Here is a 24420-nt window from a genome sequence, read left to right as displayed (position 1 = left end):
GAAGTGGAGAACAGAATACTTGAGTACTTCCCGCCTCACAAACTTTAGAGACACGCTGTTGGACCTTTAATAAGTAACGGCACGTTGTTGAAAATGAGCCCACCAACACACACACACACACACACCCACCCACCCACACATCATCCCCAGTCCTTCACACAGTTTTCTTCCTCACACAAACGCAATAACATACTTTAGACACTACTTTGCCGCATTTCTTCTCATTTAATTTAATCCTAAAAAGTCACCAGAACATGCAGAATACAAAACACACCCGCCGTGTGACGCTCACGCACAGCCATGTGTGTGTGTGTGTGTGTGTGTGTGTTACTGACCGTGTTTCCATGCATTCGAATAACTGGCTTAGTCGGACTGAAATCGAATTATCCGTTTCATGTAAACACCTTTGTTCGACTATGTGCGGTCCGACTACGATCCGATTAACACCCCTGGATAACTCGATCCGATCCGGTTGATAATTCGACTATCGCGGCATGTCACGGTGAATTGGATTAGGAACTGGACTTTGCGTCTTTGCGCATGCTTGAGATCCCGCCGCCCTCCTCCCTCCCTCCCTCCCATGTCGTGACCCGGAAGTCGAAAGAGATGATAATGTCACTATTAACATCATGCAAGAATAGGAGAGGGATGGAGCTTCGCCTTGCTCTCTGTTCGCCATCTTTCTCGAAATGTTGATGTTGTTGTTGTTGGTTGTTGTTGATAGTGGTGAAGAGGTCAAGCGGAAATGGCTGTATCACCACGAGTTGTAATGAAAACAGCGCCACCTATCGTATCGGATATGACATGCTTTCGGCCAATGATTTGAATTACTCACTGCCGTGTATATTGGGATAACAGCAGATCCCCCAAAAGATAGCATAGTCCGACTAAAGCAAGATTCGAAAATACCATCATGTGAACCCACTGACTGTGTTATCCCGGTGAGACTTCGGAGAGGAGGATGCCCGGGGGAAGACGAGCTGTGCTGGGATCAGCCAGAGGACGGGGGTTGATATAATTATCCCGCTAAAACCTTGAGACTGAGAGAAGATCATTAGTCACAGAGAGAAGAGAGAGTTGCCCGAGCCCCGGGGCTCGAGGAAGGAGAGAGGAGGTGAAGAGTGAGGAATAGAGGAGGGGGAAGGAGACTTTCAAAACCCACCAGTGCAGTTAGCAAGACAATTAGTGAGAAAACTTGGGGGTCTTTGTGCATGAAACCCAGAGACGACGGTGTTTACTTGTGCAAAAAAAACAACTGCTTTGCTTATTCAGTAATTATGAAATGTTGCTTAATAATCTCTCTAGAAATGAATTACTTGTGGTGGTTTTTGGAAATTGGATTCCTATCCAAACTGAACACATAACGATACTCTTGTGAAGCAAAAGTCCAGCACTATTACGTCATTGACCTCCGGTGTGCAGTTATCAATGACTCACAATGTTGTTGCTTCCAAAGACGACGTTAAATATCCGTAAAACTCTACGTATCCATCTTTGTCTCCAGATGTGAAGCCTGGAGAACTGTGTTTATTTGGTGCCCTGAAATGTTATTTCATATCTCTTACTGGTGTAGTTCAACGGTGTCCATTTCTTATTATTTGTGTGTAAGGTGATTCATGTTTTGTGCACTTACTAACTGTGAAGGGAGGAAAGTGCTCGTTGTTCCGTTGGAAAAGAGCGCTGTCTCTTTAAGAAGGGGGCGTGTGTAAAGCAGGTGCAGGAAGCACCTGCACAAAGTCGTATTGAAGAGTTCATGTGAACATTCCCTCTGTATGTTATGGATACGAGTGTCTGATTGACCCCGTGATGGGAGACCCAACAGTCGCTGCAACTACAGCTGATTATTTTCATCATCTATTCTAGATATTTGGAAATAGTTTTCTCCTTTCACAGCGATTGTAGATTATACTAATTCATTCATTTACTAATCGTTTCAGTTGTTAATTAAACACAAACCAGTAGCCGTCTCATCCAATACGATTACAATATTATTGTTATTTAATCAAATTATATGCATATTTAGAATTTGCTTTTAGATTCCTCTCAACTACAATCTGTTTTTGAAAGTTTAAATTTAATACCATGCTTCCAACTTCATTGATTTTTTTTTCACATGTAAGAGTTAGTGTCAGATTGCTGCTAAATTAATAAATGCAATAAGGTTTACAGCAGTGGTGCTCACACTTTTTTAGCATGCGAGCTAGTTATAAATTGACCAAGTGAAAATGATCTACCTACTGTTGTTGTAATTTGGCTATAGAGAAAATTACAGTGTGGCGGGCGGAGATTTCAGGGGGGCGGGCCAATTTTTTTTATGTCATGCGATCTACCAATACTACGCCGCGATCAACTGGTAGGTCGCGATCGACGTATTGAGCACCCCTGGTTTACAGTATGGTGACTGTTTCCTGAGTCTACTGGACCACTTTACTTAAAGCGGACGCAGAATAATGCCTAAAATATGCATAACTACAAAGTATTGACTACTTCTCGGTTCAGTGCAATTTAGCAGCAGATTCAGAGTAACATCTTGATTAATTGAGAACATATTCATCAAGTAGCTCTGCAGAAACTACAAGTATCCTGGTGTGACCTTGACATTTCATCCATGACCTTGGAAACGGTCGCTAACAAAACGTTGGGTTACTTAACGTAACCCCGGTTCTTTGACCACAGAGTGAAACACCGGAAACATTTATAAAAAGAGCCAGCTCACCCAAAGCTCCACCTTCTCCACCTTCTCCACCTTTTCGCCGTTGAGCTTTTCGACCGTTGCGTTATTTTTAAATTTATTACGACAACTGAGCAAACTCCACCGCCCGATGGAGACTTTTATGCCGCCGCCGAAGGCTCCGGAACCAGCGGTGTCTCGTTCCTCGAGTCCCCCGTCACACTTATCTCTATATCGTGGACGCTTGTTCTGTCGCGTGTTTCCAAACGGAACAATGTTCTCCATCGCCCGCTGTCTTGTTCCGCTGGATGAACACTGGCAGACAGGACGGGGCGCCGCCGGTATAAAACCTCTCCGCGACTAAACAAGCACTTGTTTTCCCGCCTCTCGCGCGGAGGAGGAGGAGCTGTGTCTCCGTAATGACCGCGACAGTGTAAAGACCCGCCATGCCCCGTGTAATAATGCTATGCTAATTAATGTGGCTGACCGAGAACAAGCCCTCTTTCCAAGGACACCCTCCCTCCATACCTCGTGTTCTCCCACTTACAATTCCCAGCATGCTTTTCAGCTTTAAAGCGCACTCGCGGCATCAAGAGATTCCCCTTTCACCAGATGCCGGGGCAAGGCGCAGAGCGGGCGCGAGTGCGGAGAATGCTTTATTGTATTTGTGAATTTAAAAGGATATTTATGGGATGACTAAGACGAGGGGGTGGGGAAGGTGGAGGAAGAAAATAGAAATGTATTGACGAGGGAGGGGGAGGGGAGAGAAAATAGACATTTATCTGTGAAACAAAAGACGTTGAATGAAAGGAAAACAGGCAAAATTGCTGACTTAAGCTTTCCTTCCCGTCTGAAGGGAAATAAACTGTGATTATGAAATCAGTTTCAACCATCGTGTCATAAATCATGGCAAAGGAGAGGAACGATGACACATTCCTCATTGCGGTCCCTCAGCTTTCTGCATTGCCTTTCTTTTCCCGGGGAGTGCTCATGAATGATTTAAAAAGTGATGTTTCCGAGCCGAGGAGGACGAGGAGCTCAAAGGGGAGGAGCCTGGACGTGGGGTGTGGGAGGGACCGCGCGTGAAGGCTTCCTGTCAAGCGTGCGCGGCGTATATTTCATTCATGAGCGAGACGCTGGCAGTATTCGAGCGCAAAGCGGTTTTCTCTTGAAACAGAATAGACGAGGGGGGGGGGGGGAGGTTTTGGGGGTGGAGACTGTTACTCTGCTGCGTGTGAACTGGAGAATAATATTTACAGAGCATCACACCTCACATCATTCATCACAAAATCACACACAGCCCAGCTAGTCCCGCGAAACTAGGAGTTAATCCATCATCTGCCTCCCTCTTTTCTTCCTCTCCCTCTCCCCCTGATCCAGGCTTATACCTTTCCATCCTCTCACCTTCACTCGGGGGGGAAAGGACACGAAATAAAACTTTGGCGTCAGAAAAAAAAAAGTGGTGACAGTCTCCAAAGTCAAAGTCACCCGACATGCAAAAAGACTGGAGGCTCCGTAAAGGGAGCAGAGAGGAGCGGCGTCTGTTCTTCCTGGTTCTCCGGTGGAGATGATGGACACGCCTCCAGGCCACGGAGATTAATGCTTCCAGAACCACAATAAACCTGTGAAGCGGGCCGCAACCCAGAGTCTCATTAGTGCTTCCTCCAGGAGGCGGCGTGACTCCTAAAGTACAGATCAGGGTTACTGAAGGTTTTTCCCATTTCCAACTTTTAAATGAGTCCGCCGCTGTTCCAGTTTGAATTCTATTTATTGTTATTAGCAGATGATCAGCCGCGTTTTTCCGGTCTGATTTCTTTTTTTAATTTTATGACTCATTGAGCTTCACTGTCAGACACACAATGGACAGAAAGAAGCAGATGTGTATCGTCTGATTTGATTCCACACAGTCTTCTTCTCCCTCGTCACAGCCTGGCGCTGACATACCCACAATGCAACTCTTAAGTGGGAGGGATTCGAACCGAGTTGAAAATAGAGCAGGGGGCTGAGTCGGTGGGAGCGAGTTTAAGATCCAGCTGGAGTAACTGATTATTGCGTTTAAAGGCTCACACAAATAACAGCTTTTAATACTCAGTGACAGGATGATGTGTAAAATAGATTTTCCTTCCAATCATCTCAGATTTGTGTGACTGTCCGTCGAGGTCCTGACCCACTCGTTCGGAACCACTGTTTTCGATTCACAATTAGTTTATATCAATAAACCTGATCCAGATGTTACCCTTTTTATCTGTTTCTGGAGAGCCTATCTGGATGAGGAAAAAAAACCATTTTAATGCAAAGTGTAAGTGCATTGGAGGTTGGAGTCGGCTGCTATCGGGTTGGCCAGACCACATCTGGGTTTGCATCAGTATTCAATCATAGCCAGATTTTAAGAAACATAATCACTTTTATTCATCTAGATTCTAGATGACATAAAGGCCTGTGGATCATCCCCCAAATCATGTCTCCATACAATATCGGAGTAAATGTGGCTCGATCTTGTCGTCTTCTGGTCACTTTGAAATTAAAAATATGAAAAAAATAGTTTTTTAAGCTTATGTTATTATCAGATTTCTAGATATGTTACACACGTGTAAGCCACAAAACACACGAGTGGTGGAATGAAAAATATCCAATTATAATTTTGACGTGTTGAGCATTCGTGACCCAATGTGATGTAAAAACGATATTACTGGTGAGCTGAAGGCGTCGGCGTCCCTCGCCAAAGAATAACAATGGCGTGGCTTGACTTAACCCGAGACATATTTGTGGTCGAGTTCGCCAGCTGAGCCCTGCATCATTTACATAATAACATCTAATTAGAATTGAGATAAAGAGAACAGTTATTTATCCCGGGTGTGAAAAAGCCGGCCAAAGGTCATTATCCAGATGGATTATCCAGGTATGATCACATGTTAATTACAGGTGTATATGGACCCAAAGAATCACACTGAAACGATTACAGAGACGTACGGAAAGGCCGTCTTCAATATAGCTGCATACTTTTTTGATAAAAGAAATAAAATTGAAAAATGAAAAATACTTTTTAATATAGTTTTTTTGCAAAATGCTGAAATAAATTTTGTGTAAAAAAATTATAATAAAGAAATTAAATAAATAATATCTTAAATAGATAATATTTAATAATAATAATAAAACATGTTATATTAACTGAATAATATTTAATAATAACACATACAAAAAATTGTTTTAATTAAAATATATAAATAATATTTAATAATAATGAATAATAATAATACAAATTAAATAAATAATAATAATATTACAAAGGGCTTCTGTTGCTCTGGCTGCTATGATGCAAACAGACCAATAAGATCAATTACTGGGAAAAAAACAAAAAAAACTGCTAAAAACCTCTTGGACCGTCGGTCATGCTTCTGAACAGCAGTACAGTTTTCTGTGCCGGTCTGATGGAGAGTTTAAACCTCTCGGCACATTAGCTCTGCCAGCAGGGGGGCCGGGACGGCGCTGAGAGAAACAGACACGCCACGGATTAATGAGTCAAGCAGGCATGAAACAACACGACCATGTAAAAACACTCTGAATGTCATTAGTATTTATGTGGAACTCATTTTCACTACTGGAAAATAATTAGTTGTTGATAAAAGGTAAGACCTTTAGACAAGACGGGGACTATCAAGTGTAATTTGGTGTGAAAGTAAACTTAATCCCTACGTTGCTTTCTAATGACAGCGTTAATATTTGTAATTCACTTGTTCTGCAGGATGGGCCATGTCATGTCTGCCGCTCCGCCACTTTAAATAATTGTGGATTGGCAAAAAGAAATGGGGAAGGATTGTTATGAAATTCTGAGAAGTTGTACATGATATGAATTCAAATCAATTAGCAAATTAGTGACACTATTAATCCCATAAATCCCCTTCGGCTTGCTACCCTGATACAGTTTTATTCCAGCTGCGGTTTAGGATGGAAAACACATTTTCTTTCCTCCTCCACAGTTTGTTTAGTAGTTTAAGCCAATTCGGAAAAAAGCCATTTAAAAAATAAATCAATACTCACACTGATATTTGAAAAGCATTGATCGCGTCAATCGCGAATAAATGGGTTTCCTAATAAAACGTGACAAGGTCTAGCATAATTTCCGTGTGCACGGTTATTTGCCCTAATGCGAATGTCAATTGAGAAATGATGATTGTTGGTGACAGCTACGATGTACATCATAATCATACATTTCCTTGCTCAGCCGACTGACTTAAGAGACACTTAAATGTCATTATTACTCCGTCAGCCAATCAAATCGAGCCGTCGGGCCGCCGGGGGAGAAAAACGATGCAGACGTTGCCCCCCCTCCTCCCCTCCTCCCCTCCCTCCCTCCGCTCCATCTCCTTCTTCCCATCTTGGCCCTAATCCACTTAGTTGGCTCTTCCTGAGTTTACTGCCTCTCCTTTATTCCATTATAAAGACCCATCGTACGACCTGCTGCTTATTTCATTAAAATGGCCCAATCCATGACCCCACGACTAATCCGCGAAGCAGACTACGGCGGGCCTGTGGCCCACTCCACAGTCCAGCGGTGGCGGCTGACAGATGGGACGGAGGGAACGGGGGATGGAGAGACGGAGGTCTAACGAACGAGGGAATTTGAGAGCTGCACTTATCCGTCGAGCTTCCCGGTGAATGGGATTTCGCTGATGTAAATGATGATGGAGCTGAGGCTTTGCTACTCCATCTTTGATTGTTGGAGATGGCTTTCTCGTGGCCCCGTGATATGGAAATGGCCACATCCAAGGGTGGAGTATCGCCTGTGAAATGAGCATTTCAGCCGGAGGCCTTCAGGACCCCCGCACACCTTGGCGTAGAGGTGATCCTGCAGCTCATTACAGTTATCCCCACTTTGCAACACCAAGTGAGTGATGCTGCAGCGTTCCATCGACCCCCTCATCCAGGTCGACCTTCCCCCGCTCTCTGCTCCACCGACGGCCGCCCTCTCCCCTGAACGCCCTCCCGACGACTCGCTCGAGAACCGGGTTGTCGAGTTTGTTTTCATCGCGTCCACAAATCTAAATGTACAACCTCCCTCCGATCAAACTAAGCTTCCCCGCGTTTGTATTCATGGCTTAATCGGGTTACATTTGTATTGATAAAGCACGATTTGGCCCCCGGGCACCTGGCTCCCCTCATACCTGCGACAGCTCTCTGGTCCCCCGGCGGCGACGCAGCGGAGGTGACGTTGACGAGAAAGAAAGTGGCTTTTTATCTTCTTGTTTTTTGCTGTCTCTGTCCAGGCTCAACGCAGATCATTAAGAACAGTTAACTAATAATAATTACTTTTAACCGGGTTCAGCACGAGAGCCGCAGCTCGAGGCCCTCGGGACATACAATACGGACAGGAAGTGACTACAACCCTCTCCCCCATCGATAACACCGGCATATCTCATTCCCGTGGCGACCTGCGGTCCACTGCCATTCAGTCTTGATCATATAAAACCCATTTCAGCGTGCCGTCCCCGGCGGAGTGGAATATTCATTATTCAAATTTTAAGCATTGGAAATCCCAATATGTTACTAAGGCCAGATGCGATGAGATGAAATAGCTTAGCCTTTTTGTCCGGGGAACATTGACTAATCGTCTCGCTCCCTAAAAATCAATTTCCCAGCCGTAAGCGTCAGACACTTTTGATTGTACTGTACTGTTGAACACCCCCCACCACTATCACCGAATACTCCTGCTGGCCGCCCAGAATAACTTATTGATTAGTGATTATGTTACGGGAGGTGTGGGTGGCCGGGGCGGAAGACGGACTGGCCTCGGTCATCTCCACGCGGGCTAAATTTGGATCCTCTGTTATCAGACCCAGCACCTACTGACACTATCTTCAGCTGCCACCAGCCATTAGCGCTGCTCCCGGGATGAAGGCGAGCGATCAAGAAATGTGTTTTCTGGAAGTGTAGAAAATAATTGAAGGGGACATTTTTTAGGGCTCAGATGTGAGGATGCATTCTCAGATGCGGTGCACTTGTGGACCGCTAAATAAAGATGTAAGCGCATATATTTCTACTCAGGCATGGTTGATTATTAAATATGATGGTTGCAGTGGAGCCTCTGGCGTGGTGATGCCCCACCCCCCCTTTTTTTATTCTGTGCTGAGCCTGAAAAGTGGCTGTGATCAATACCTGCGGGCCCTTTTCACAGTGCTAGAGGGATATGTATGTGTGTGTGTGTGTGTGCTGTGTCAGCATCCACTCAGGACTTCATCAAACAACCCCCATACCTCGACTCCACCCACACACACACACACACACACACAAACAAGACGCCAACATCAGCAAACGCCCCTCAGAAAGTCGCCCATTTTCACTCCCCCCCCCCTTCTCACACACCATCCCCATCACACACACACACAAGCTGACACCTCCACCCTCCCGTTGCAGGCCATCCCAACACGGATGTTAAATACCATTCAAATGTCAGCCTCCCGTATTGATTGGAATGATAATTCTTAAAGGTAGCAGCGACGGCGCGTTGATGCTAAGCAGGCGCGCGGCGGCCCCGAGCATCCTTCACTGTCACAAAGTTGCCATGTCAGGGTTCCCGGGCTGCGCCGGCAGAGTGTGGATGGCGGTTTACGTTAGACCACCGAGGCCATATGTTTCTGTCGTTAATCATTGTCCTCGCGGCCCGGTGACAGGCAGACCGGGATTCACGTTGAGAGAGAGAGAGGGTCGCTTTTAACGCCCTCCGATCAGAGCGGCGGCGTGCGAGTGTCGGACCAGACGGTTTGTTCAGCACCAGGTGGCTTTCCTTTTGTGCGTCACGTGTGTGTGTGTGTGTGTGTGAGAAAAGACATTCGACAATATGCAGGTTGTGTGAGAATTCATAGGTGTGAGGGATCTGCTATCTTTTGTAATTGATTTGCTTTGGCTTGTTTCATTTCAGCAGATTCACATGAATACTGCTTGATGAGCATTATTTTAAGGAATATATACATGTAAAATATTACATTTAAACAAATATATATATGTATATAAATATGTATATATAAATATATATATATACAGTATATATATATATATATAAATATTTATATATATGTATATAAATATATATACAAATATACATGAACATATATATATACCTATTTCTATATAAATAATAAATATATATATATGTATATTATATATACATATATATATACAGCATATAGACATACTTTCAACATGCACTTACTGGTACAGTACTAACTGTATCCATGGGGATAATTTCAGTGATCTGTGTTCAGATATCCAGCTGAGATTTATAGAGGAGCCATGCATTTCTATTGTAGGAGCAGAAATGCTGTTAGTGGCTCTCAAAGTTCTAAAAATTGACACTTGAAAATTGCAAATAGTTTTCATTAAATCTACTTTCTGCTGAAGAAAAAGTCCCTGTGAAATTGCTTTTTGGACCTGAATAAGCCATAAACGTTTAATTTTCCTGACACTGTGTGTAAGTTTATTGCACGTCATACTATGTGAGGACTGTATGAGATCAGTTTGAGGCGTGTCAAGAACGTGTGGTAGCAGTAAATTCAAAAGAAGTACATAATCTAGGGTTATATGATATGATATAGGTGTTCTGGATGGACTCAAACAGGGTTAAGTGTAAAGAGGCCTTTAGGGGAGATGTGGGCTCTACACCTCTATCACCTTTTCAATGAATAGCTCTGAGCACCTTATTTGGCAGGTTCTTGGTAATCGATAAATGAAAACTGTAAACAAGAATGCATCCCTCATCGAAGACAGCATCGACCCTCACCTTGCCGGTACCTCGATGTTGGAGATGGCGTAGAAGTACTTCAGCAGGTTGTCCCTCTGGACGTAGGTGCCTCCGAGGGCGGGCCTCAGGAGCCTTATCCTCAGGTTGGTGAAGGTGAAGAAGTCCCTCAATCCCTTCATACTTTCCATGCGAGTGTACAGGCTGTCCATGTTCTGCAGCCGCGATCCCGCGAACACGGAAAAGCGCGCCCGCACCTCGAACTTCACGTTCTTGTCGTTCTTGGAGCCGACCCAGCGCGAGAACTGCTCGCTGCAGATGACCCGCGTGATGTTGGCGGGCGACAGGTCGCCGGCGCGCTTGGGCGGAATGCCGAAGGCGTCCAGGCAGTCGTCGGCGTAGTACTGGTACGGCTGCCACGAGCGCCCGTGGTCCATGGACTTATCCAGCGCCATGGCGGTCGGACGGCCGTACTCGAAGGTGATCCGGATGTCGTCCGTGAGCTCCAGACTCTTGTTCCAGGACATGGAGATGTTGGCCAGCAGGGGCTCCGGGTGCCGGCTCCACGTGACGGTCTGCCAGTAGGTGAGCAGGCCGCTGCGCTCCTTGTCCTGCATCAGCTGAGGCGGGTGAGCCAAATCCGGGTTGGAGGCGTCACACTCGTCGCTGCACAGGTACGGGTTCTCCTAGAAGAGACGACGGCGGAGCAGCGGCACGTCAGTCAGGGTTTGAGGGTTAATACAACATTGTGGGAATGTGATATGATGTAGGGCTCGATGTCTGAGACGGCGTCACAGACCCGGGGACAGATTCACTTTTAAGAGGCCCTTGGACAAAGTGTATCCGTCCTGTTTAAGTACCCATCGGGCACGGAGCACACTGAGGACCACACGGGGCAGTTTAATTACATTTTGCTCCAGAAACCAGCCGGAATATATTCACCGCTCCCAGTTTTGCTTGTTGTTAGCGAGTGATCATTTTAATTAACATACTTTTTATATTCAAAGAATATGAAGTGACATTATACAAGTTGTAATGGCCGTGTTGCTTCATGTATAATGTCCGCCGGTTGGCAGCAATGAGCGTTATCAGTGTTCATTTATAAGATGTGTACTTGTCCCCCCCCCCCCCCCCCGCTAAACGGCCATGTTGTTCCCAAAGAGGAAGGCGCGCCTCCAAATGAGGAGCGCCTTCATCTCCCCGCCACGGCACCGGGGGACGGAGAGCTTAAAAGTAAACTTGGCAAACACCACAACAGGAAGTGTGAAGGTCAAGAGGATCGTGCATCGTCACTGTCTTTGCATAGACAGCAGAGTGCTGCTGCACTTTTAACTCCAGAGAATTGATCCTCCTCTTCAAGCAATGCCAAGACCTTTAAGCCCCTCTGCAGAACTCGGATTGTTCTCTCTCCTCACACAGAACCTCCTCCCGACACTGAGAACCGTCTTTCTCTCTCTCCGTCAGGAGATCTCGGGACTAATTTCTTTATCGGCTTATTCAGATTCGCACATTTCCATGTTCCGAAAAACACGTCGACCTCCCCGTGACCTTTACTCAGAGTTGTGCCCGAACTTTGCGAAAGGTAACGTCCTTCGTCTCCGATGGGTTTCCCGCGCTCCCCGATTCCAGTCTCTCGGCTCATGTCAGTCAAACTGACGTGTCTCGGCGCTGTGAGCCAGTTGTCTGACGTCCACATCGCCGCAGAAGTTCAACGTTTACACAACGTAATCGCAGAGATCTCCTCACAGACATCTCGGCTGGCGCTTAATTTGTTTGTCTTTTTAAATCATTCCCGATGCTCTTCAGATTCTATCTCATTCAGAAGGCTCATTCCGCCCTCAGGATGTACTAACTACACCAGTACGGAGTTATTATTTCCATTGCATCAAAGGAATCACCATTTGTATTCTTCGTACGACTATTCCCTCCATCACTCACACACACACACAGACACAGGCGTATTTCTTCTACTTTATATTCGTCGCATCCCCCCCCCAAAAAAATCAAAGCCCCAAAACTGTCATTTCCACGATATGACGCGGTTCAACTGTGCTCTAAATAGAATATATACATTTTATTTAGGTTGATAATTAGCTGCTGATGCCTGTGAAGTTTGCGCTCTCTGTGCTTCTCACCCCCTCCTCCTGTTTCCCCACAGCTGCTTACATTTTCATATGTTATCCTTCTTCTTTTATTTATTGGGAATACAATATTCTGTTTGAGTGCATTCTTACCAAGCTCTTGATGGAGTGCAGAGTACGTTTTAAAATACCCTCCTTTTCTCTTCCACCTCCACCTCTTTCTTCTCTGTTTTGTTCCTTTCATTATTTATTTGAGTATTATTTTTGGCCCTGTTTAACACTGTGACCAGCTCATCTTAAAATGCTGTTTGGTGCAAGAAAGAAAGGATTTACTTCAATAGATGCAATAAATTAAAACAAATCTGCTATGTCAGTGACTGAACTGGCCCTTTATTTATCAAACTTTTAAGATTTACACTCAAGAATGCTCAAAGACACCTTGGGATTAAGAAAGTGAAATATAAGACTTTCCCTAAACAACGCACTCCTTCTTACAGCGAAGAGTAATGGTAACCTTTAAGAGCGAGTGGTCACATGACCGATCACGCTCAGAGCAGGAACAGCCAATCGGAGACGAGGATTTACTTCACAGCTGCCCTATGCATTTGAGTCAACATTACAGTTATATTATCCTGCAAAAACTTGTTTTCATTTGTGTAAAATATATATTATCTCCACTAACAATCTAATATTTTGATGAAAGAACTTTGCAGACAGTTAAGATGCATTAAAAGTGAATTATGATTTACACATGTTGCTTCAGTTAACGTCTTATTCATCACGACCAATTATATTTTGCCAGATCATTTCAATCTCAGTCTCAGTTACAGACACTTAGTTATCTTAACCGACTTAATTGAATTTAACAGCTTTTTAATGACTATGATGAAAAGCTTTTATTTTGAAAGCACATTTTTATCTTTCTCTTGATTCCCAAGTTTGATATTTAGCAGTTGAAGAAAATTACAAGCCCAGATAATAATACACCTGATTAATGTGCCTGTTCTCCTATCTTGAGATGTTTTAAACTGTTAAAAAAAACCTCGATTAAACTCAAGAAACAATCACAGAAAGATGCGTCTTACTGGGCGAAAAATCCAGTCAATAAAGAAATAAATGTTTCACGTAGATTTGTGTTTATACTCCGATTAGAGGGACGCATAACATTCACTCCCCGACATAGCCACGAATCAAATTGTGGCTTATGACTGAAGATACTGAAGTTCCACTGAGAAAATAAATTGATGGAACACTAATAACAAAATGCTGCATCTGCTTCCAGCAGAATGAGATTGCATCATGACGGTTTCAGGATATTTCCCCTAAAATCAATCTCTTGAGACTCACCCCTTAAAGGCGTTAAAGGTCGCCGTGTGTAGTTTGTGGTTTCACCCTTGCTTGATAAAGCTTTGTGGGAAGCAGTGGTGCGCCTGGATTGAGATTCAAGACGAGTACTCGGATCTCTTTAGGAGGAGATGTGAGTGTTTGTGACAAATGGAGAGTGGATTATGAAGAAGTTTGAGAGGTTTCCGTGGATGTTTTTAATGCTTTGAGCTTTCTACAGCAACCTTTAAAGCCTCCGAAGGCCGATTGTTCAAGACTCAAAAGATGTTGGTTGGAGTATCACTGCAGTTTCTCCCGTATGATGTAAGCTCTCACGCGAAAGCAATACTGCATAATATCGCCGCGCCCCGCCAGCTCGGATCGCGTGGTCGCCTCTTCTTTTTCAGACGTTTCTCTTCCTTCGCTGGAGAAGCGGCGGCCCGTCTGAATGACATAGCCGCGCGGCACCGAGGGGGGGGGGGGGGGGGGGCGAGCAGTCGGTGGGCGCCACTCGAGTGGTCTAATAACAAAAAGCAAAAAGTTACTTATCCTGCGAGGGTGAGATTGTAAATCATGTGATTTATGGCGACAGTGCAGAGTGGGGAGGACTCCAAACATCAGCAAACGCCGAGCCGGTGCCGAGGGAAGCTGTGCGACACGGAAGACACCGGACCGGATCACAAATACACGTGAAAGTCCAGGATCTCTGCACCGAAACCTGCAGATGATCTCTCTCCCTCTCCCCAGTCGTCCTCTGTCTGGTAACCCAATTCCCTCCATTGCACCGCCTCGCATCGAGACGCTCACCGACGACTGCGACCGGAAAAACAAACACGAATTAGATGATGGGATGCTTTTTGTTTTTCCGGCTAACGTGCTGCCGTTAGCCGACAGCTACTCTGTAACCGCAGCGGCTGTTGTTCCCTCCATTAGTGCATCCCCCTGACCTCAGTCCAGACACCACGTTTACACACACGGGACCGGATTAGTCGGCTGTTGTTCTGGAGATGACCCTCGACCTACAAATCCTATTGAAAATGATCGCACTGTCACACTGTCCCAGATACGACACACACGCTGCCGCCGCGTTCGCTGCTGAAGTGCGCTCGCGTTTGTGCTTCTGAAGAGAAAGTGTGTTTGTGTGCAGGTCAATCCAAACGTATATATTTATCTATAAAATATATATACACTACCGTTCAAAAGTTTGGGATCACCCAAACAATTTTGTGTCTTCCATGAAAAATCACACTTTTATTTATCAAATGAATATAAAATGTAGTCAAGACATTGACAAGGTTAGAAATAATGATTAATATTTGAAGTATTAATTTTGTTCTCCAAACTTCAAGCTCAAAGGAAGGCCAGTTGTATAGCTTATATCACCAGCATAACTGTTTTCAGCTGTGCTAACATAATTGCACGGGTTTTATAATCAGACATTAGTCTTCTAAGGCGATTAGCAAACACAATGTACCATTAGAACACTGGAGTGATCGTTGATGGAAATGGGCCTCTATACACCTCTGGAGATATTTCATTAGAAACCAGACACTTCCACCTTGAATATTAATTTACCACATTAACAATGTATAGAGTGTATTTTTGATTAATTTAATGTTTTCTTTATTGAAAAAACTGCTTTTCTTTGAAAAATAAAGACATTTCTCAGTGACCGACCCCAAACTTTTGAACGGTAGTGTGTATGTCTTGCTTTTTGGGTGGATTTGAGAGTCGTGTGAACAAGCTGCGTGTTGCTGCTCATCAGTGTGAGCTCAGTAGAGTGGTATGTAGTGTAATATAGGCGGGAAGACTCCATCCCCCATGATGGAGCTTACGCCTGAGGTCATGTTTAAGCCCTCTGTGTGCGCTGTCCTCCTTATCCCACTCTACCCCGGCCCACTATGTCTATCCCGGGAAACACACCCACACACACACACACACGCCCGCCGATCCCGGCCAACTGCTATGGCAGGTGGCCCGCACCGCTAAGCCCCTCCAGCAATTATCCTCCGCGGGTTCCCGTCTCCACGACAACAGCCGCTATAGCGATGCCTCGCCAACGAGCGACTTCCTTGTGTTTTTTTCCCGCTCGCGGATTAATAATGAGATTCTAAACCCACACTAATAACTCGTCAGGTGCTCAAGTTTGCGTCGGCCACGGAGACCGACCGCGAGGGAGCTCTCTGACCTCCCCGTAGAAAACGCCCATCGCTTCAGCGCTCGAACACGACGTGAAGCAGAGTGCGTGATGCTGCCGTGGTGCATTTAATGTCCATTCCTGTCCCCCAAAATATGTTCCGTCAACACCGGCGCGATGCCTTCTCTCCTCTCTTTATTTCTGCCTCCACTTATAGGAGTTTCTAACTTATATTGCTAGCAAGGGGAATAAAAACAGGGACACGCTCAGAGAGCACAATTTATTTTGTTTTGGAGGAACATGGAAAGAAATGACCCTCCCATTACAAAGGCCACAGAGGCAAAGAGGAAGGGATATTGCTTTTTCACTTATGACGATAATCTTTTATTTAGTTGGAGGTGTTTCCATCACACTGGTTCTTGTTACCCCAATGGAAGATGTGTGTGTGTGTGTGTTGCACATCCATGAGTGTGTGTGTGTGTGCGCTCGGTGCATGTTCCAAATCCTTTTTTTCTCCTTTTGATTACTTGGAAATGGTGATTATTCGCTTGCTGCTAAATGTCTAACGGCAGTGTAAATGTGTCTTAGGTGTGTGCTTGCGTGGGCGGGTGTTGTTTATGTGTGTGTGTGTAAATGTTTGCTGTAGGCATGTGTGACTGTGCTGGAGGAGGAGAGAAGAAGGACAGAGCGGGGACGCCATGCTGCTCCGAAACAGCAGCGGAGCTCGACCCGCTCACGGCGCCACGGTCGGACCGGGACGAGTTATATTAGGAAGTTATCTGAGGATCAGGTGACGCTCACCGCCGGTACGGCGCACCCAAAGAACCCGGAGTCACAGACTTTCTTTCTTTCGGTGCACTGATATATATTATGTTATTAAATCTAAACCCAATCACAAAGCAGGAGATGTAGATAAAGGGAGGCAGACAGGCCGGTAAATAGGATTTTATAAGCTTTAAAAATGAAATGACGTGCATTGTGCAACCGAGATCTTCACATTATACCTTTTGTGAACTAACCGGATTTAGCAATAAACTTCTACTCAGGATGGATACTATTTAACCCTCCTGTTACCTTAGGGTCAATTTGACCCCATTCAATGTTTAATGTCGGTGTTCTTTCGGGTCAATTTGACCCCAGGCTGTTTTTCACTGTGTCAAACATATAAGAAATATCAACTTTTTTATATATTTAAAGGGCTATTTAGGTAGTCAACAAACAAACATAAAGTACCTCACACTTAAACTTGGGAAACAATATTAATTCTAATCATTTTCTGGAGGTTTTAATTGCTGGGGTCAAATTGACCCCGAGGGTAAAATATGTCAGTAAATATAAAGGTAACAGGAGGGTTAAACATTGAATGTGGTCAAATTGACCCTAAGGTAACAGGAGGGTTAAAAGAGGGGTCAACATTGAGATATAACTCGTGGCGCCTGTATTACCCACGATGCAACACAGCCATCAACTCTATTGCTCCGAGGTGAGGGTGTTTCGTGGTAACGTGGCCTTGAGCCGATGATCCTCCCTTCCTTTATTTTGAGTCCGACGCCGACTCATGTGACGTCACTCGAGGCGACCCATCAGACTTCTCGCAGCTCCCCCTCTGCAGCCGCAGAAGCGTTCAACTTTCTTTCACAAATTATGCAGCCGTAGTGCTCCACAAAAGAAGATGTAAACCAACCCGATCTCACGGGAGGGCGTATAAATAGCACGCTACGTTTCATTATGATGCATTTTAGGCTCTTTTTTTTCCGGCGTGTTATTTAGAGCCACGTCGTTTGAGGCAGCAAAAGCACTTCGTTGGGTTTAGGAAAGACGTCGGGGGTTGGAGCTTAAAATAGAAAATAAACACGTCACTGACTTCAATATTATTTAATGCTACGTCACCCAGCGTAGCGTATTAACGCCGACCTTGCAGTAACCACTACACGGAGTATAAATGACGTTCTTATCGCACTCCCAAATGATTGTGTCATTCGCCACGAGCAGCTGTAAACACACTCGATGTTAATAAAGAGCCTCATCTTTTATTGAGGCGCTGCGTTAGAGACGTCGAAGCGACATTCAGGTATTTGTCAACCGGGGCGTTATCGTAATATATCGTTATATAATGACGTTTTCCTCATCACCTCTATCGTACAGACTGTTATGGGTCTGCTTTAGGCTTCCAGAATGTTTTAGATCAACAGAAATGATCTCAAACAGCAGTCGGGTCCGATTGGAAGTAAACACAGAATGTTTCCTCTTTCGATAAGGTTGATCTTTATATATCTCACATTCATACTTGTGGAAATATGGGGCGTGTGTGCTCGAGTGGCACATAGTGCCATTCTCCTACAGCTCTTCAAACATTTAAAAATCAACATAAATCTTCTCAAATACTTGTCTCCAGGCATTTCCGGGGGACTTCTTTCTGTCGGTATATTTCGGAGACGGATTCCGCTGCGCTGAAGTTTTGTTGGAAAGAGGCTCGCGCTCGCTCCTCGCACCCGTCTGTATTTCCCAAACGTCGGCAGAGGAGGCGGTAAGTGAAACGTTATCACCGAGAATCGCCACGCGGGACACACGTATGATGATAACACCCAGGTACATGACATATTTACCATTGAATAATTACTCAAATCTATTTCTCACACGGATCCAAACACTCCACCGTCGGTCCCGAGATCCTGGTGGCGAGGCGAGTTTGCTAAATTCAATCCCTCTTCGTATCACCTCAGTCTGGGATAAATCTCACTTATAACTATCCTCCCGTTCTGCCAACACATCTAAACACCCTCTGATCACTTTTAACTGTGTCCTGATGGGAAAGCAAGCCATCGCCATTTCATCACAACACCCCCCTTCCCCACCGCCCCTCTTGGTACAGTCGCTCTCTCGCTCGCTGTCTGTGTCTTTCTCTCTGTTCCCTTCGTTAATTATGCCCCGCACTGTCAAACCTCCTCCCGCTGCGCCCCAGTTCCCCCCCGAGGGTGTATTATTAGGCCGCTGGCCGCCTGGGCTGCAGCGTTCACCCCTTAAGGGAGGTGCGTCGGGGATGGCCCGTCGCTGGGTGTGGGTGGCCCGTTCGCAGTGGCCTCAGTGGGCCACTGCTGGGCAGGGGCAGGGCAGCCGGGGCGGGCGGGGCTGCACTGGGCAGCCAGTATGAAGCATGGCCATAGGCCCAGTCTGGGAAGCACTGATCCACGCTCACCAGCTGCCATCTTCCTCCCCTTCCGCTGCTGCGCAGCTTCTCCCTCTTCTCATGTCTATTTTTAGAGCTGGCAGATTTCTACCTTCTAAAACGGGGAAAATGTGTTGTGGAACCGGAAAGTGTGTGTGTGTGTGTGTTTTTTGTTTTTTTTGTTGTGCATTAATTTTTGTGTGATCTTCTTGAGACAGACTTACCGTCGGCCAACACGTGCACACGTCTCTCACACACACACACACACACACACACACACACACACCCCTGCTGGTGCACACTGTACATTCCCGTACACACGCACACATCCCATTTGCATTCGGCTGCTCTCTGTTCTCGGGACCCAAGGGACGCGGTTGATTGAAGGTTTCGGTTCAGAACCAGAAAGCGAAATAACAAAACAACTGTACGACGAGAGCTTTTTGAATGCAGCGTTTTTAAAATTAATATGCTGTATATATATATATCAACACCGTGTGTACTACTGTGCGGAACTGTGCTCCGATTTCATCTTTGTGCTTAGCTAAGCTTGGATCTTCCTCACCTCTCCCTCATCATTAGCTATCCCCCTCTGCAACACACTGCCTGACCCCCCCCCCCCCCCATCCCTCCTCACTGCATCATCCTCAACTGCGAGCGGAGACCGGAGCTATCGTTCGGGGGAACTACAAGGAAACTACTGAAGCTTCCGACACGGCACGAGTGACAGCAGCATTTCTTGTCAAAGAGCTGGAAGCCCGTCATGTTGGAAGAAGCCGACATGCTGCTGGCCATTTTTTTGGGGCTGAGGAGGAAGGATGCAGCATTCCCAGGGAGAGAGAGAGATATAGAGTGGGTAAAAAAAAAAGGCATCCCTGTGGAGATGGAGGGAACACAAACTACTGTAAACGTATGCAAGCAGAGAAAGCGACAGGATGCCTCAACATCAAAAGTGAAATTCTCCCCATAGTTTTTCTCGGAGCACACTGTAGCATTCAAAGAGTGATAGGAGCGGGGGAAATACTATTTAGCATCTTCCGCAGTATGTCTCAAGTCTTATTAAGGATGAGCAGCTCTGCGCATCGGGTGATGCAGTCAATTTTATTTATTTATTTTTATTTCCAGTGCCCCGACATTCCCCCGACCGGTGGGAGTGCCGAATGAGTGAATGTACACCAATTAGATAAGAAACCGGCTTTTGTCTGTAAAGCTGCCAAATCCTGGAGCGAGGGGAAGAGGAGTGGAAGAAGAAAAAAACAGCTTAAATGAAAAGAAATTACCTGTATACCGATAACCCTCGACTAATACTCAGCGTGTCCAAAGAGAAAGACGGAGGAGGTGTAATAACCTTGATTGCCCGCTGACGTCTCCTCAGGTGAGACGCAGTGATGCCTGACCCAAAATGCAGAGATGGTCTGTTTAAAGAAATTGCAATCACATGCCAGAAAAGTCATTTTCGACTTGCCAAATAACGATCCAGTGTTAAACCTACTCAGTGCTCTCATTATGTTTCGGCGTTTGAGTCTGACATCCCTCATTTCTTAAGCAAACTTTCATCTCACGGCGTCTTCATTCTCTAAATCCCCAGGCGGTGCGGTAGGGGGCCCGGTTTAATCCCCTCAGTCGCAGACGACCTGAGAAGTACCAGAACTTTCCACTGAAACGTCCCCGCCATGAAGTAAAAAAAAAAGTGCTGACTAAGGTCGAACTCCCTGCCCGTCCCGCCCTCTGTCCCTCTCTCTCTCTCTCTCTCTCTCTATCCGGCCTAGCCGGGCACTCTGGATCCTTGGAATGGGGCGACGCTGGCCAAACCCTTGTAAGGAAGCCCATTAAGGAAGCCATCAATATTTCATCATTGTTCACTCAGAAACATAGTTATAGAAGTTTCCAGGCCAGGGCCATTAGGGGGCAGACGTCAATACGCCATGGCAGCGAGCATCCCTCTCCCCCCCCCCCCCCCCCCCCCGACGCCGTTCGTCTCCCGTCTCGGGAGAAAGTCATCGGAGAGGCTTTCGCAAGACAAGGTTTCCGCTACCTCTACATTAAACAAATCATTAACCATTAGGTATCCGTATTGTCTCCGTGCGAAGGCAGGAAGGAAGGGAGGAAAACCGGGAGCGGAGGTTGTTTTGTTGAGTCCGTTCGGAGGTAACCAATCTCCAGATACAAAGGCCTAATTAACAGCATGACATGACGTGACGTCGACGAGCTTAAACACTCTCCGGGAACACGCGTGAGATCTTGACTCGTGGCCGTTAAGACAAGTCTGGCACCTTCGACGGCGGCCAACTCAGCGAGAGGACAGTCGGGTGGCAGCGGGGCGATTATCAGGAGGATGAACTCGCAGTCTCTCACACTTTCCTCTGAAGAGGCGGCGGTGTGGTTGGGAGGAGAGGGAGGGGGGGAGAGTTTCATTGCAGTCTTCTTAGTATTGCAATGATTTTATAACCCGTATTTTTAAAATTATTACACTTGCATTAGCCGAGGATGGGAACTAGCCTGCAGGCTAAAAAAGTGTGTTAAATATTGCTGGAGCAGACATTTTAACGAGTTTTCCCCCGAGCTCATCCTTCAGTGTCCTTGGAACTAAAAAGGTCCCACTATATGCATTTCACCAGAGGAAATGCGAGGTCTTCTAATCAAAACCGGATCCCGGGCTGCCAAGTCCATACTAATGTAAACAACACCTCCGGACCTCTCTGAGGGAGGTCGAGTCATGCCAAGTCATTGCACTTATGTCATCCCTTTCAGCTCCCTATAGCCCTGACACTGTGAATTCTGCTGTCGTTACTTTTCACCGTTGTCACTATTCAGCGTAATTGCATCACCCCCGTGACCTTGTTGATTTCCAAAGTCAGGGTTTTCAAACTTTTTCCACGTTTACGCTTCTCGCGACTGATACTCGACAGCGCGGAGCACGTGTTTGCTCTCATTACATACATTTAAATGCACTTTGAAGTTATTCGTAAAAAAGTGTAAAAGATGCCGTGCGAGTTTCCCACGTGAACTCACCAGAGTGCAGAACCTCTCGGGCGGGTTTCCGCAAGTGATTCCGGGCGGATCCACCTTGATCCGCATGTAGTCTCTCATGGACCCGGATTTGGGCTGGCACGCGTACTGCTCCCACACCGAGCCCTCATCCGTGCTCACCAGGGACTTGCACGGTTCGTATTGGCCCAGCGTGGAGGCCAAGCAGTGCAGCAGCAGCAGAAACACGGCCTGGAGGAGCATGGCAGGCTGGGGGGTGGTGTTTGGAGCGGGGGACCGGCACAAGGTGAGGGGGCCACGGAGCTCAGACGAGAGGTGAGGCGCATGGAGCGGTAATCATAAGCGAGTGGTGGACATCCCGACCGCCATACTGCTGGACTGTAGAGGTGCTGGTAGATGGACACCGCTCGCCTCAGGGCTTACGGAGGCCCCGGACGACAAGGGGAACACGGTGTCGGAGACGTCGGCTCAGTGACTCTTCACAGGTGCTGACGGGCTCCACGGAGCCGAGAGAGAGGCGCTGTCTTGTTTTGACGGCTGACTTCCTGGGGAAGATGAGCGGCGGGTGGAGAGGCGGATAATGTTACAGAGATGGATCTCGGCATACACTTTAACCATAGTGTTGCAGGGAGTCGGGCGGGAGACGTTAACACGGGTCCATGTCTCAGAGAGCGGAGTCCTGCTGGGAAACGGCAGAGCTGGAGGACGAAGGCGTAGTCGCTGCGTTTTCAGGTACATCCATCGGACGTGTTGCACTGGCCGAGCTCCTCCGATTGTCCTGGGACGAAAGGAGGACACACGTGAGAGAAGTGGGGAGTTAGTGTGTGGAAAGCATCATCATTGCATCATCACTGTGAATGCAAGGAGTTTGAGATGAGATGCATCCTCCATGGTATTCCTCTGTTGTGTGAACACAAGTGTAATGCAAGTTGAATATAGGCTGCGTGCTGATGGGTGGGTTGCGTTCTCATCTAGTTGGATAATTAACTCTGAGTAATTTGCGGCAATTAAGCTTGGGAATGTGAGGACCTGAGTGGATGAGTGGAACCACAAGTTGGATACAAGCAGGGCAATATTTGGTAAACTTTCCTTGAACCGACGGCGGTATTTAACATGAAAGTTGTGAATAAAAACGCACTGAACGCGCTGCGTTGTTTGGGTAACAATTGGCACGCGCTGGCGGCACCGAGCAGCAGCGCGTGTGTGTTTTACGCACAGAGTTGCAAGAGACAGTATACAGATGTTTGGTTAAAAAAAGAACTGCACTGCAAGAAATATCAATCTGAAGAATGCATTAAATTACTTATATATCCTGTTTAAGATTATGCACACAAAAAACTGTTCTTCATTTTCTTGAATCAAGTGCCACCTTGCCCTAAACTCAACTCCTCCGGCATACAAAATACACAGGAAGTCATTACCGCGCTATTTATTCCCTTACTTTTACATTTTTTTCTAATTCGATTTTTAAAAAAAACTGAATACATGAATAGCCTACATATGGAGAGACACTTTTTTTTGTTGCAGCGATATAATCCGAACCGTCATCCCGCACTGACAGAAGCCATGGATCCTGTTCTCACACACAATACACACACACACACACACACACACGCGCGCGCGGAAACACACCCACGCACATGCGCGCACACACACACCCCGCCGGACTCAGACTTACTTCAGGTGACAAGTGAAAGTCGCCAAAGCTAATTCCCGACACGGACCGTGTGTTGTAGGGGTGTGTCAGTATCTACAGTAGTGTGCCCCCCCCCCCCCCACCCAGCCTCCCCAGCATTGCTCTCGCGGCGTGTGAGTGTGTGTGTGCACGTCTGAATCTGTGCGAGTCGAGTCGAAAGTCCCCGTTCCCTGGTCCCGGTCCCGGTCCCGGTCCTGGTGGCGCGGTCCCGGATGTGCATGGTGTTGTAACTCTAACAGCGGCTTCTCGGTGCAGACTTCAAAGAGCTTTTTTTTGGCAAAATGCATCGTGTTGTTGCGAGATGGGTTTTTAAATAAATATATGTTGTATTTTTGTGTTGGGTCAAATCAGATGAAGCACTTACTTCTAGCATGCATCCGCGAGACCGGGCAGCACTTTGTGCGGCGTCAGGGAACATGCACGTCCCCGTCCCCCCAAAAAGGACCCCCCCCCTCCTCCTCCCCCCTGGTCGTCCACTGGTTCCCCGCCGCGGCGCTCGCTGTCCTCCCGTTTATCCGGCTGCCCCGTCGCCTTCGCTGCTTGTTTCCTTCTCCCGGAGACTTTTCCGTGGATGGCTGCGCGCGGTCCGCCGGTGTCCTAGATGTGGAAACGGCTGCGAGAACAGG

The 24420-nt window shown here is 46.5% G+C and overlaps 1 protein-coding gene across 1 annotated transcript in view; it reads right to left on the bottom strand.

Moving 5' to 3' along the window:
• Positions 1–24215, bottom strand: part of ntng2b (netrin g2b) — a 67294-nt gene extending 43079 nt beyond the window's left edge. The window contains 4 exon segments of the mRNA XM_056432030.1: positions 10446–11089; positions 22123–22382; positions 22385–22876; positions 24159–24215. Of these exon segments, the coding sequence (XP_056288005.1) occupies positions 10446–11089; positions 22123–22382; positions 22385–22424 (944 nt within the window). The 5' untranslated portion in view covers positions 22425–22876; positions 24159–24215.
• Positions 24216–24420: the final 205 nt, after the last annotated feature.

This window comes from Pseudoliparis swirei, chromosome 15, assembly GCF_029220125.1.
Source record: "Pseudoliparis swirei isolate HS2019 ecotype Mariana Trench chromosome 15, NWPU_hadal_v1, whole genome shotgun sequence".
Taxonomy (NCBI): domain Eukaryota; kingdom Metazoa; phylum Chordata; class Actinopteri; order Perciformes; family Liparidae; genus Pseudoliparis; species Pseudoliparis swirei.
Note: the sequence above shows the minus strand (reverse complement) of the source record. Positions and strands in the feature narration are given on the sequence as shown.